We start from the raw sequence: 15,515 nt of genomic DNA on the forward strand, positions 1-15,515 counted from the left end.
CAGTGTCTTGTTAGAAGGAAGGTCTCTCCAGCTGAGGTGAAGTCTCCCTAATGCAAGGAATTTACTGTTTGGGCATAAAATAATAATGAAAATGACTAGATGAACTACATTTTTTAGCCTAATAAAGTACCTATTTTTCCCCAATACTTTTTATAACTGTAAAGCCTTTTGTGACCTTTATAGTAGGAACTGAACAAGACATTTTTACATTTTTCTCCCTTTTTTTTTGTAGCATTTCTATTTACAAGAGTCATCAAGGCTCAAAGAAAGTCCGACTTCAGCACTTCTTCACCCCAGAAAAATCAACTGTCATGAGCCTAACATATCTGTCACAGTACTTGTTTGCTGGTCTGGTTAATGGGAACATTGCAATCTACACAAAAGCAGAAGGTAGAGTAATAACATCCTGAGGAACTCCTGTGTCAATATATTCTGGCAGAAACTGATTTCCACTGGTATATTTTTCCTTTCCTGAACAGCTTCTGAATTGAAGTTACTACAATTTGATGCAAACATTTACTTTTGAAATGTTTTTTTAATAGACTTTTATGGCTTTTGTTCTTTCCAAAGAATGGTATGTGTTTGGCTGTTAGTCCTGATTTATTATTGTTATATCAGTATTGTTATTATGCATATTGTCATCTGTCAGCGACCCCACTCAGGATCAGGTCCCAGTTGTACTAGCTACTGTAAAACACATATAAAGACTGTTCTCTGCCTAGAGAGCTTACTATAGGTGATAACAATCAAGATACTGCATTTAACACAGTATAGATGCTAATTTCATTCTAGTTCCCAATATCTGAGAAAGGAAATGGTTTCTCTTTGCTAGCTCTTTTAGCAAATCCAAATTGAAATGGTAACTAAACTGTGCAGATGGATGGATAGTTCCTCTCTAGATACATTGCTCATGCTCCTCACAAAGAGGCCTCCCTTTCTTATTACTCTCACTTGAAAAGATTTTAAGGTTTGGTTTTATTTGGCAGTGAGGAATCCAAAACAAAAGGTGTGAAGGATGCTTCTTTCCCACCAACTACCATGTTCAGCCCAATGGCCCCCTCCTTGTCTCCCTCACTGAGCTCTCTTTTGGACTTTGCTCCAGGGAGAGCTGCATTAGACCACAGGCCCTTTTAAGAATATTCCCCCAACTAAATGTCAGGCCTGCTCTACACTACACAGTTAGGTCAACTTAACTACATTGCTAGGGACTGTGAAGAATGTCATGTCCTGTGCAATGTAATTAAGTTGATCTAAGCCCTGGTGTAGACCCTGATTGGTCAATGGAAGAATTCTTCTGTCAACCTAGCAAGTGCCTCTCGGAGAGGTGGATTTACCACAGCAACAGAAGAACATCTTCCGCTGTGGTGCTGTAGCATTTCTACTGCAGGCTTACCCACAGAGAGGGAAGAACCTGTCCCTGATGGAGCAATGGTGTGGCCTTGATCATGCTCAGGTGCATCACACAATATCATTCTGATTATCCCAATTGCTATATATGGCTGTAGGGCTGGGGACAAGGAGTGAATTGGCAATCTCCTCAGAATGTGGTGTGTTTGAGCAGTGATTTAAAACTACAATCGTCTTCGCACAGCTTCTTCCAAGAAGGATACACTCCACCAAAAAAGGGAGTAGAACCCGTTTGTAGGCAAGAAGAGATGCAGGGATTCTCTGGGATCCACATCTGCAGAGGCAATTAAGGGGAGGAAAATGCCTTTAGTCAGAGACCAGTGCTGTACAGTATAAAGAACTTATCTAACAAGGATTGTGTTCAAGTTACCTGAACCTTTGACATGGAAAATCTACATGCAGCCATTTCCAACTCATCTTGCAGTGCCTTCTCTTACAGCTCTCCATGCCTAATAAAAATCTTTCCAGTCATTTGTTTCCATATTAGCATCGATTTTCCATATAGTTTGCTGCTGTGGTCATGTGTAAGACACAGTGTGCTTATCCAGACACAGTCAGCCCTGAAGGAGTGTTGTTATGAAGCACTGACCTATTTTACCAGACAGATGATTCTGAGCTGTGGAACGAGAGACATGGAGAATGTGGCCTAATAAGTATTTCACGTAATTTATCAGCACAGAATTAAAATGTCACCATTAGTTCTGTACTGGGTGTCATTTTTCAGCCACATACATCAGTTCAGTGTGCTAATAATTTGATGTATACAGATTAAAAGAGAAGCGGGCAAGACTGAAAAGTGAAATATTGGATATTTTCTAGATAAAAGCAGCTTGCTACACTGTAAGACATTCTTACCTGCATGCCTCTATTCAGAGAGAGGCAAATGCTAATCCCAGTGCACATTTTAAGTACCGAAATTGGGCAGTGCGCTGGGGAATTCCATGGGGTAAGGAAGGAAAAATCTTTCTTCCAGGCTGCATAGCCACTTCGCAGCTGCTTTTGCAGGTTCAATCCTTGTTCCTTCCCACAAAAAACAGAATGGGCGGTGGATGTGTGTAGTCACATATCCACCAGGTCTGTCTCATTCTATTTCCAGCCCCCAAATGAGTCTCTGGTACAGCTTCAAATTGGCCAGTGTGTACAGATGTCCATTTGCATTCCTGTAATCCTGCCTCCCCCATTCTTTGCACCTGTAAGACTTTTACCCATTGCACTGCAGCCAGAGACACACTATGGCTGTAGGAAGGGGGGCAGGATTTGTCCCAAATTGTTCCTTTAAAGGGAAATTTAAAAGGCATATTTAGCAAACTGAGGGACTGTGTATGAGGCGGAGGAGGAGCACTAGGGAATTTTCACAGCCAAACTCCCTCACTTGCATATTTCTGTATGGACAACAATGTTTTATGTAACTAGACAAGCATTTGTCAAAATGTTTTTATTTCCTCATTGTAAATCAGCTAAAAAGCAGTAAGTAATGAACAAAGGTAAAGGAACATGATCTTGAAATCTAATCAATTTCAAAAAGTGAGCTATAAGTAATTTGAGGTACTACCTGTGCCTCAAACTTCTTGTAGTTTATTTTCCTGATGGTTTTGTGAAACAGCCACACAGACAAAAGGACATTGTCCTAATAGTCCAGTCCTATTTTACACATGTGAGTAGTGTTACTGGGGAAAAAATGAATCTGCCCATAACAAAGCGCTATTTTTATAGGCAGTGTGAGTAGCACTGCTTGTTATTAAGGTTGCCTGACACTTCCCATTATAAGACCCTGTTTTCAGTTGCTTATAACTTTGCCAAACTTCAGCTGTTCAGGCTGAAATTTTACATGCTGGGTATTCAGGCTGATTATTTATTTATTTATTTATTTTCTGCCAAAACAGTTCAGGCATTACTGAGAACAAGATTAAGGAAAAATACATCATTTTGCCCAGGTTAAAAATATCTGTGACTCTTTCTTGAAAAGCTTTAGCTCCTCCATACTTTGGAGCAGAGACTTGAAATATGGCCAGAGAGTGGCATTTATAGCAGGGATGTGCCTTTTGCCATCCTGGTGAAAACCCACCAAAATTTGACCAAGTTATAAGCCTTTGAAAAATCACAGCTTGCACATGCTTAGTAGAGACTTGGTAGAGCTTATCAGTTCAGTTCCCTTAAGATTCCATCCATGCCTGGGGCTGCACAGGACTTTTCATCGAATAGCAATTCCCGGCTGCTTTGGGCCATACTAGGTCCAAGTAAAGGCAGTGGAACTGAGAGCAGAAAGCCTTTCTCTCTCTTGTTCTTTCAATGACCCCGAACCTGCTGGGCCCAGGCAGGCTAGAGGAGCAAGCTACCTGATTTGAATGTATTTGGGGGAGCCTGGTGAAACAGGAAAAGGATATGGGATTTGAGGCTGGAGGAGGGGGAAAGCGGCGACTGGGAGTTGGGGAGAGATTGGGACTAGCTGAGACTGGGATGTGGAGCCAGGGGGAGAAATGGATTGTAGGGTCTGAAAGCCAATGGGTGGAGAAAGTCGGCTGAGATCAGATAAGGAGCCTGGGGAGTGGTGATTGGTATTAGCTAGGCAAGGAGACTAAGACTGGGAACCGGAGGGGGAGGGAAAACAGATGTGAAGAATTGCCAGGGTATAGGGGTGAGAACTGGGACTCTCTGGGCACAGAGGTTTGGACAAGGAGTGTGAGGGTGACAGACAAGAAACCTGGGGAATAAGAGAGAGACCCAGTGGGAACAGGGACTGAGTGGGATTAACTGGAAATTGAAGGTTTGGGGAGGGAAAAGTCAGATTGGACAAAAAGTGAGGAGCGGGGAATTGGAAATGGCTGGGCAAGAGGACTGGGAATGGTGTAGGGGTGGAAAAAGAGGAAACATTTTTCCTCTTTCATTTGTCATAATTCTACACGTTAATAGTAACAGTAGGTAGCAAAACTATTACAGTGTCTTGGTTTTCAAGTTGACTATGTTACTTTGAGTTATTTCGGATATTTGAGATAAATGCACCAGGCACTCAGCAAAAGTTTTGCATTTTGCTTTGAAATTCATGCTTACTTGCTTCTCATTTCTAGTTTTTCTTTTCCTCATTGAATGAAAGGTCAAAATTGTTAATCTCATTTGCATTATTACTTTGTGTATTGGCTTTGTATCATTATTTTTGTTGCAGTTGAAAGGACACTGTAAAGTAGCATAGCACCAACCTAGTGTCTTATGACCTCTAATGACATGTGCCAGTCAACCATTATCAATTTTTTTGATAGAATTGCAAAATGAGAATTAGTGGATGGAGAAAAAGTAGTAAATGAAATATATTTTATTTTAATAAAGCATTTGGTACAATGTCTCAGACTTACCATCAGAACTAATCTAAATCCACTTGCGTATGAAAATTCTCAAGTGGATAGGAAAGAGACTGAAGGACTATAAACCAAAGATTGTAATAAATGGCCAAGTAGGAAGTTGAAGGGAAGGGTGGAATTTGTAGTTGGTTACTGCTGAGATTTGCATTAGGTCAAGTCTTTAACCCCATTCCTGCTGTATGATTTAAACCAACAGGGCTCCACAGGGTGCAAATGCAAAGGTCACTCATGCAGATCCAGCTGCAGGCCTGAGGCCTTGTCAGGGAGGAGTAAAGAACCCATTAAAGAAACAGTGATGATCCTAAACTAAGGCCATGGCTACACTGGCGCTTTACAGCGCTGCAACTTTCACGCTCAGCCCCCTGAGCGCTGCAAGATACAGCGCTGTAAAGCCTCAGTGTAATCAGTGCCGCAGCGCTGGGAGCGCGGCTCCCAGCACTGCAAGCTACACCCATAGAGGATGTGGAGTACGTGCAGCGCTGGCTCTGCGACCACACTTGAAACTTCAAAGCGCTGCTGCGGCAGCTCTTTGAAGTGCAAGTGTAGCCATACCCTAAGAGAAGCTATAAACACCAGTATTAAAAAACCATACAAAGGAAAGTAGAAGCATGGTTAGAAGATACTATTACGGTCCAACTTGTGCAGGAAAAAAACCCAAAAAACCCCCAAAAAACACTTAATACATGTGTGAGGTAATTATGCAGAACACAAATATTCATGGGGATGCAGGCAGAGGAAACTTGGAAAGTAGAGATGTGGGAGTGATTGAACAGCACACAGATGTGTTAGCTATGAGATATGGTAGCAGAAAAAGGTCAGTGCTCATTTGGCTTGCATTCCCAGAGGCATAATGTCTCAGGACAGGAAAGTAACACTCAGTTTTTCTACAATTTAGGTATGTTGCATCTGGAATATTGTGTTCAGTTTCAGGCACTTCATTGCCAGAAAAACATTGACTTAGTGTGTGGAATTCTGAGAACAATAGCAGCAATCATCCGGAGACTAGAAATCTTAACTCACGAGTAAATAATGAAAGAGTTTAGCTAAGCAACCACTAAGTAACACCATGATAACAATCTGCAAATATTTGCAAGGGATTAACACCAAGGAGGATGAGGCATTATCTTGCAGAGTTAAAGGGGAATATAAAAATAATGGGATGAAATTAGGAATGGGACAATTTAAATTTATAACAAACTTCCTGACAGTGAGACCTCTCAGTCTGTGGAATAGACTCCTAATGGAAGTGATAGGAGCCCCCTTTGTTTATGAAATTTAAACCTGGACTGAACAAAATACTATCAGCTGTACAGGGGTGATGGACTAGTAGTGATACGGAAAAAGGTAAATACTATTATCCTGGTGTTGGTAGTATGTCCTTTCCCTGCAGGAAATACCTTGAATACTGCAAATATTAAGTTAGTTACCTAATCTTATTTACTTACCTAAGGCAGGTACTTTCAGTGCTACCTATGTAGGTGACTTAAAGAAGTTGGAATCAGAAAGTCTATGACTTTTTATATTAGACTGGAATCCTGCCATTTGATCTGCAATATTGGTTCATATCTGGAAAACACTGTTTACTGTGCTCACATGTGCAGCAGAGGGTTTTCCTAGGCATATGAAGATGCACTCTGTATTCAGAGGAAGGCAGGGATGAGCCCTAAAATAGTTATCCCCAGATGATGGGAAATGTGTTGTTATTTGCAAACATCAGTTTGCTTTTAAATCCTTTGTCCTATCATCAAGAAATTAAATAAATCACTAGCCACTGTTCATATACCACGTGATATAAAAATGTTTGTGCTCCACTGCACAAATAAACTAACAAACCCTATTCCCAGGGTTTTGCTGGCAGCATTATTGAAATCATCAGTGGTGCTGCTGAGTAAGACAGGAAGTTGCCAGACCAAAAGGTGCATATTAAGTTGAGCTCAGTTGATGGCATCAGGAGTGGGGCAGTGGAATGAATGCAAGGTGTAAAAGGACATTTTGACAGGGAAAGTAATTTTTTTAATCCTGTTGTATCGTACCAAAACCAGAGAATAAAACTAAAGTATACAATAGTACGGTTTGCCTTCAGACTATTACATGGGGCGAAAAATGTCCCCCCATCCCAGGAATGCTGTTCTGGTCCCTGCTTGTCCATCCCCACCCATCCACTGGGACCCATGTCTCCCTCAGCTGGGGAGTTTCCCTTCTCTTACCCATGCAGTGCATGAATTGGTGATGCCAGGGGTCTTGTTCTCAGTGGACTCCACTGTACAAAAGTAGATTCCCTGTTCACAGCATCATTTGGCTCAGCTGCCACTCCATCAGAACAGAGGGATGGCTGGGCCAAATGTGAGTGGTGGTGTAACTCCATACGCCAGGTTGCAATCAGTCTTTTGCTCCACCTACCTGATTTACAGGTGCAATTAGCTAGTTAAAGGGGAAGTACTACCACTTGTATCCTCAGTTTATTGCAGCATAAAACTTCAAAAATAATTATTTGTAGGTGCAAATGTAACACTGATAGACCCTGGTCATCGGCGGGGCGGGATCGAACCTGGGCCCTCTGGAGCTAAGTGCAGGAGCCTCTACTGTATGAGCTAAAAGTCACATGGCTGTTAGCTAAGGCTGTAGAGTAGACTCCTTAATCTCTCTCTAAGTGGTCTCAGTGCCACTAGATGGGACAGAACACCACACCCAGAAGGTGTGGGTTACACAAAATTAGAGAATGATATTGAAAACCAAGCACATCGCACAAACACATTATAGCATGAAGAACATTTAGGTCCCAATCCGACATTTTTTGCATACCCAAAATCTCACTGAAATGCTGAGTTTTGGATTTTCACAGAATGTAGACGTGGGCCTATTGTGCTATCAGTATAGAAAATGACTTTTGGAAAGTAATTTTTGATCCACATAAATGAAGAGTCTCTGAAGAGCTTGACTACTAAACCAAATTCTGTTACGTCAAGTTGGATTAAAGTTTTTTAAACTTTTTTTAAAAACAAAATTAGTATCTGTAATAGATATCAGCTGGTGATCTTCCTTGCTACTTTAATGTATATATAACATATTACATGTAGTGACTATATATGAGATTTTTTTGATATGAGATCAAAAGTAACTAAAGAAGGACTGCAATCCCTTGTTCACATGAGTTGTTGTATTGAAGTCATCAAGAGTACTAAGGGCATAATCCAGACACTTACTGAAATCAATGAGAGTCTTTTCATGATCTTCAGTGAATGAAGTCAGTGGAGAAGACATCCACTGTCTTCAGTTTATATTGAATAAGGCCTTAAATGCCTAACTTTTAAAAATAAATGATGACCCTGAAAGAGACAAGGTAGGAATACGTTGGGAATCATTATACATTTCAGTTATGTTTTACACCAAATTCAGACATGCAGGAAATAAACCGATTATTGCATTTATGTCTGAAAAGAAATGGTGTTGAATGAATGAACAAGATAGTCTCTAGTTAAATTTAATATGCGATTCATTTCTGAAAAGTGACTGTATAAAAAAAAACAGCTTCTTACTCAGAAGGTTTACTCATGGTGCAAATTCAAAGTCTGTGTACTTTAGCGGACATAGTAAGACTATGCCATGTTTTACTAATCTTACCCCTGAAGAAGCAAAATAGCTCGGGGACAGTGAACTGGATTCTGTTTTGACTTGCACATAGTCAATGTAAATAGTAAACAGACTTCCAAGTGTAGGGCACTTGTGCACCTATTGTTATCTTCAGATTATGACCTCAGTTAAACAATTATGAAATCTCCACCACAGCAGTTAATTTGAGGACAATGTGGTTGAAGTGAGGAAGGCACATGGCCCTAAGTTTTGTTATTACTGGTGGTAATGCCTGAGTCAGAGAGAACACAGATTAGTTTTACATCACAGGTAGAATTTGTAGGGCTATCAATTGGAAACACTCTTCTCACTTGCAGACTGAATTTATTTGATATGGAAATCGTTGTGACACAATGAATACGGAACTCAGTGTCTTTTATACAAAGATACTTTTCAGATTAGAACCACATTCTAAGCATGTGTCAAGAACAGTTATATAGTTGCAGATATCAGAGGCAATACAGTTTACGAGTACTACAATTTTGTTTGGGTCTTGATGCAGCAAAGCACTTATGCATGTGTTTACCATTATTACTATTATTGTATTACAGTGGTATCCAGGAGTCCCAAACAAGAGTTAGGGCCCCATTGTTCTAAACACTACATAGGCAAGTAGCAAAGAGAGAATCACAGCCTCAAAGACCATATAATCTATGTAAGAGCTTATGTAAGTATATGCTTAAATTGAGCACATGCTAATGTGTTTTGTTGATGTCAGTAAGTGGGCAGCGTTACCGGAGCTCACACCGACCACAGATAGATATGCAAGTAAGGTGAGAGTTTCTCAGTGTAATCACAGATATTAGAAACAAATACATTTTATATATCTTATTAATAAAACAAGGAACGTAAAAGACAATAAGAAGAGGTTCTATAAATACATATAAGCAAGAGAAAGAAGAAAGTGAAGGTTCACTACGTGGTGGGGAAGAAGAGCTAGCAATAGACAACACCAAGAAGGCTGAGGTGTTTAGTGAAAACTGAAGCAAAATAGGCATTAAAAGAGATGACAATGACCACATGTTTAACACAATTAATATGAACAACAGGGAGAACAGAACACAAGACAGAATAGGGAAAGATCCGGTTAAAGACTATTTAAATAAGTTAGATGTATTCAAATTGGCAGAAGCTGACAAATTTAAGGAACAAGCTGAAGCAATCTCAGAACCATTAAGTGATCATTATCAAGAACTCATGGAAAACTGGTGAAGTCCCAGGAGACTGGAAAAGGTGAACATGTATCTATCATAAGTTTGTAAGCACCTGAAGAATAATAGGGTGATAAGCAATAGGCAGACAAATCATGCCAAATCAACCTAATTTCCCTTTTTGACAGGGCTACTGGCCTAGTGAATAGCAAGAAAGCTGTAGACTTGATCTATCTTAATGTTGGTAATGCTTTTGACATGGTCCCACATTAAATTCTCACAAGCAAACTAGGGAAATGTGGTCTAAATGAAATTACAATAAAATGGGTGCACAACTTTTTGAAAGACCATACTCAGAGTAGTTATCCATGGTTTGTTGTCAAACTGGGAGGATATAGCTAGCGCGGTCCTGCCTGGGTCTCTCCTAGGTTTGATACTATTCAATATTTTCATTAATGACTTGGATGATGAAGTAGAGAATATGTTTATAAAATTTGTGGATGACCCCAAGCTGGGAGAGATTGCAAGGCCTTTGAAGGACTGGATTAGAATTCAAAATTACTTTATGGGAGAATTGGTCTGAAATCAACAAGATAAATTCAGTAAAGACATATGCAAAATACTACATTTAGGAAAGAAAAATCAAATACAAAATGGTGACTATCTGGCTAGGTGCTAGTACTGCCAAAAAGGATATGAGGGTTATAGTGGGTCACAAATTGAGTATGAATCAACAATGTGATGCAGCTGTGAAAAAGGCAAATATCATTCTGGGGTGTGTTAACAGGAATCTTATATGTACAACATGAGTGGTAATTGTCCTGCTGTACGTAGCCCTGGTGAGGCCTTGGCAGGAGCTCTGTTTTGGGCACCACACTTTAAGAAAGATGTGGATAAATTGGAGACAGACCAGAAGAGAGGAAAAAAAAGACCAATAAAAGGTAAAGCTACTAAAATTATTTAATTCTATATGCAATTCAAAATGTAGGTATGCAAGTAGCATGCAAAAAATATTCAAAACAAGATCATGTTGCTAAAAGCAAAATCTCTGACAAAGCAATCTGCTATGATTTCTTTAATTTTCAATCCCTGCTTCAAAGAGATGTCAAGCAGTAGTCTGACCACACTGATAAGTGGTGGTATGCAGGCTGAAGCAGAAGGATACTGTATTCCTGATGTTACACCATGTATTTAGGGATAATCTAATTTTGGTCTGCTATATCCAGTCTGAGTCAACTGCAGGATGGTTTGAAACCAGAATGCATTCTCAATAAAACTGAACTATACACAGAAGATATGGCACAAAATGAGTCTTTAATCTCTTTTAAAATGCATTTCTGAAAGTTAAGAATCTAGTAGCAGAAAGTCCATCCCATCAAGTTTCTGATAGGCAGATACTTTAATGTGGTAGATGTTGTAGTAAAACTGTCACTGACTGCTTCATGCATCTGGACTTTGAGCCTTTCTAGCACAAAAGGTAATTCATATTGTAATAGGCCAGCTTCGGTCTCCTCCTTCCTGGAGAGTGACTGTAGCTGTGTGAAATTCTCATAAATGAATGCTTTGAGAGTTGGACTGCAGTTAGTGGAGAGTAAGATGAGACAAACCGTTGGGTTCTGCTCTGCAAAGCGCCACTTTGAAAATGGCAATGTGGTGTTCCATGTTAATAGCATCCAACCGAATCCATATAAAATTTGCTTAAATACCAAATTAATAGGTTTTTTTTCTGGCTGCCATCTCTGAAAACTCAGCATAGACTCATAGCTGTGTTCTTTCCTTCTCATACGTCGTCGCTACTTGTAAAGATACTGCAAGCCAGTTGAATGTTCAGTTACACCTCTGTCTCCCCAATGTCTTGAAATTGTGCCCTGTGTTATACCTGCACAACCCACTGATTTTACACAGGTCTAACTAAGGCCATAGTTTGGACAAGAGATGTTACACAAGTGTCAACAAGAAACAAAGTTAGCTTGCAGTGTCGCTACTTGTATCCTGCATGTAGGGAAATGTTTTCTTGTAACTGATAATTTGTACTCTTCCAAGTTTCAGGTGGATTGCTTGCTAGTCACATGGTAAGTCTCTGTGTTTGTCTGTTACTACTTTTGTTTTATAGGTGATAAAAGCTCAGTCACTGCTGGGTGAGGCATGCTGCTTTCCAAACTATTTGTTCTTAAGTGAATTTGAAAATCAAAACTTACATTTTTATGTGTATAACATTTGATCTTGCTTCTTTTCTTCTGTAAAGATGGAGCCTGGAATTCAGAACCCCAAAAAGTAGTGAAATTAGGGGTTCTTCCAGTTAGAAGTCTACTCATGATGGAAGATACCATTTGGGCTGCGTCTGGTGGACAAATTTTTATAATCAGTACTGAGACACATACAGTAGAGGTAAATGTTTTTACAAGTAATATTTGCGTATTGTGCCATGAAACACCATTATTCTAAATAACAATGGATAGACTTTAAGCATTAAAAATCAGTTCAAACAGCCTATAAAATCCACTGAATACTCTAAGAAATGTAATTATGAGTTGTTTAACTTTGTGTCATAGAGATTTCACCTTCTCTGCACCTTGAACTTCTCTTATATTGGCACTTGTTGCCAATATAATTTGTATGGATTTTTGGTCTGATTTTTACCCCCTTAAATTGTCATGTGACTTCTGGAAACTGTAGGGTATTTTGTGTAAGGACTAGCTTTAAAATCTAGATCCAAGAGAGCTGACACAGAGAGAGAGAGTGTGCTGGAAATCAGCATGAGTTGTCTACTAATTTGGAGACCAGGACTCTTAAGGTACATATGTACAGTAGTTGGGAGGTGTGGTTCCCAGCTTGGGTGGACATATATGTGCTAATGCTAATACTGCTCAAGATAGAGCACTAAAATTAGCAGTGTAGCTGCAGCTGCACAGGTGGTGGCTCAGGCTAACTGCTTGAATACTATCCCTTAACGAGATGAGATAAGGAACTTGGCTTGTTTAACAAAACGAAGGATGGGGAGATACGATTGCTCTCTATAAGTATATCAGACGGATAAACACCAGGGATGGAGAGGAGTTGTTTTATTTAAGGGCCAAAGTTGCCACAAGAACAAACTGGCCATCAATAAATTTAGCCTTGAAATTAGATGAAGTCTAATCATCACAGGAGTAAAGTTCTGGAACAGGCTCCCAAAGGGAGCAGTGGGGGCAAAAAACCTAACTTGTTTTAAGACTGAGCTTAAGTTTATGGAAGGGATGGTATGATGAGATTGCCTACAATGGCATATGGTGTATCCATGACTGCTGATAGCAAATATCTCCAGTGGACAGAGATGGGACATTAGGTGGGGAGGGCTGTAAGTTACTACAGAGAATTCTTTCCTAGGTGTCTGACTGGGTGATCTTGCCCACATGCTCAGAGTCTAACTGATCACCATATTTTGGGTCGGGAAGGAATTTCCCCCCAGGTCAGACTGGTAAAGACCCTGGGGGGCAGAGGGGAGTTCAGTTTCCTCTGCAGCATGGGGCATGGGTCACTTGCTGGTTTGAACAAGAGTAAATGGTGAATTATCTGTGACTTCAAGTCTTTAAATGAAGAGTTGAAGATTTCAGTAACTCAGTCAGAGGTTAGGGATCTATTTCAGGAGTGGGTGGGTAAGGTTCTGTGGCCTGCAACATGCGGTAGGACAGATGAGATGATCGTGATGGTCCCTTCTGGCCTTAGTCTTTTTTAATTTATGAAACACCCTTGATGGCTGGCCCAAGCTACAGCTCTTGCTGCTGTGGCCCAAATGCCGTCTTTAAGCACTGGCTCAAGCAAAGCTACTGTGCAGACAAACCCTGGAAGACAAGCTTGGTTCCAGGCAACAGTTCTGCTTCTGTGTAGCTAGATGTGGCTTTTTGCCCTGTGGAGACTACTTAACACATCCATAATCCTCCCTGTTTTCTCTCCTCAGCCACCAGTAAAATCTTCCTGTGTCTGATTGTGGCAGGCCAGTTGAAGCAGTGAATATACTTGGGGGGAAGAAGGGGGGCCGACTTCCATCACAAGGCTGATTGGCCAAGCACCAATGTGGAGTGATCTCTCCAAGTGATCAGTTCAAATTAGCAACAATAAGCGCAGACTTTTATCTGCCAAAAAGTCCTTGGACACAGTTTCAGCTTTTTTCACATCCTGAGAGCTGTCAAGGGAAAGGAGGGAGTCAGGCAGCATGTTCCTCCATATCTTTCTTCCCTTCTCCCTACTGCTCTTTCCTTGTTGCAGGTTTATATCCCCCCACACTCTGGGACCCAGCTGCACACTGCCTCAGTAAGTTCATTAACATTCCTCTTACAGAACTGCTTGGGCCAAATTCTTACATGTTTTGCATGGAGCCGCACTGACATCAATGATTTCAGTGGAGCTGCATGTGTGTGACGGGGAGGAGAATTCACTCTAGACTGTTCACTTAAGCTAGCTGTTAGACTGCGAGTAGCCCAGTCCCAAAGTGCTGTTCCTCTTCACAGGTACAGTGGCTAGTGCAGGAGCACTTGGCTGAAGAGGAAAGGAGCTTTCACATTTCTTTTACACTCAGAATAGGGAAAGGAATACTGGAGGATGGATTCCAGTGAATCACACTGAGTTCTATAGAAACCAGCTCTCTCTTCTTTCAAGACAGATGGAATTTCGAGGGTCCAGGCAGTTATTCAGGATCGCTCTGCCAAAGAGATTTACACCCTGTGCCTATTCCAGATCTTACACCACTCTATCAGGGGCATGGCTTAGTGGCCTAAACATAGGGGGCTTAAATCCTAACAGGGATAAGTCTTTCCTTCCCCCTGCGAGGAAGATACTTTATGTTCCATGAATTTTACAGCATGGAATTCTTTCAGATGAGAATCTGCGGTGAGAGCCACAGTCTCTCCTTGCTTGTGTGATTTATTATTAACTTTGTTTCACTGTTGATCATGGTTCTCAGTATTGTCTGTTTGGTAAGCTTGGTAGCAGGATTCTCTGTCAAAGACTTGGGGGGTGATAGTGAGTTTTCTACTTCCTTCTTTCTGTGACCACAGTTGCTGGGATGACTTGTTTGATCTGAGTGAATGCTCCCACTTTTCAATTTTTTTCTATTTTACCTTTCTTTTAACATGCTTTTTTAATTGTGTGCATGGCTCCTAGTGGTTATGGGAAAGGTGAATTGGTGGGAGATTGAGATGAGCTACCTATTAGCAGGAACCTTTACAGGACGTAAGCCCTGGAATATCTGAAGCTCTTAGCTTTGGTAAATCCCCTCATCTCTCACTGGGACGTGCCCTGAGTGACTCCCTTCAATGAGAAGGGACATGAAGGAGGAATGAAAATCCTCTACCCTGTAGCAAAGCTTCTGCTTTAGCAAGATAAGGATGAGGCCGCTTGGATGCACTCAGCTGGTAATATTGTTAAAGCATTCCTCCAAGGCAGACACCAAACTTCCTGGGATAGGACGCTGTACATCTGTGCATCACTAGTTCATGTGTAGAAATTATAATTCCAAATCCTCATCCCACACCTCTTCCTGATGAGGCACTGCCTGCCTTTTAGAGATCTTATTTTCATATGTTTACATATGCCTTTACTGTGTGTGGAACTCCCTCTCCTCTGAAATCTATCTTACTCCACCTCTCCCTGCTTTTTCAAAGCATGCTAAGCCTTCATTTCTAATGTTTGCTTTTTTTAAATGACTGCTGTTGGCCCTTTATATTTCTGCTGGCTCTCATTCCCTGCCCCCTTTTTCTGTATGGATTGGGCTCCCTCAAATTCATTTTGTTTTAATGTAAATAATGTTTTAATTGTAATGTTTCAGTATGGTTTTGGAAATGGCACAGTGCCCGGAGCCCCTTGGCCAGGGATACTTTGGAAAGCAAGGAACTGGTGTTGCATAGTATTAAAGATCCCAATACACATTTAGCCCAAGTGTAGGCGTTTGCCTTTGCCCTTGCCCTTTCTCACTACTTTCCCTCCCACTAATGCAATA

The 15,515-nt window shown here is 40.8% G+C and overlaps 1 protein-coding gene across 2 annotated transcripts in view; it reads left to right on the top strand.

Moving 5' to 3' along the window:
- ARHGEF10 (Rho guanine nucleotide exchange factor 10) overlaps positions 1 to 15,515 on the top strand; it is a 188,373-nt gene that overhangs the window by 145,714 nt on the left and 27,144 nt on the right. For both annotated transcript variants that reach the window (XM_030555561.1, XM_030555560.1), the window contains 2 exons: positions 233 to 390; positions 11,787 to 11,929. In XM_030555561.1, coding sequence (XP_030411421.1) covers positions 233 to 390; positions 11,787 to 11,929 — 301 coding nt within the window. The remainder of the gene's footprint in view (positions 1 to 232; positions 391 to 11,786; positions 11,930 to 15,515) is intronic.

The sequence above is a fragment of the Gopherus evgoodei genome, chromosome 3 (assembly GCF_007399415.2).
Source record: "Gopherus evgoodei ecotype Sinaloan lineage chromosome 3, rGopEvg1_v1.p, whole genome shotgun sequence".
NCBI lineage: Eukaryota > Metazoa > Chordata > Testudines > Testudinidae > Gopherus > Gopherus evgoodei.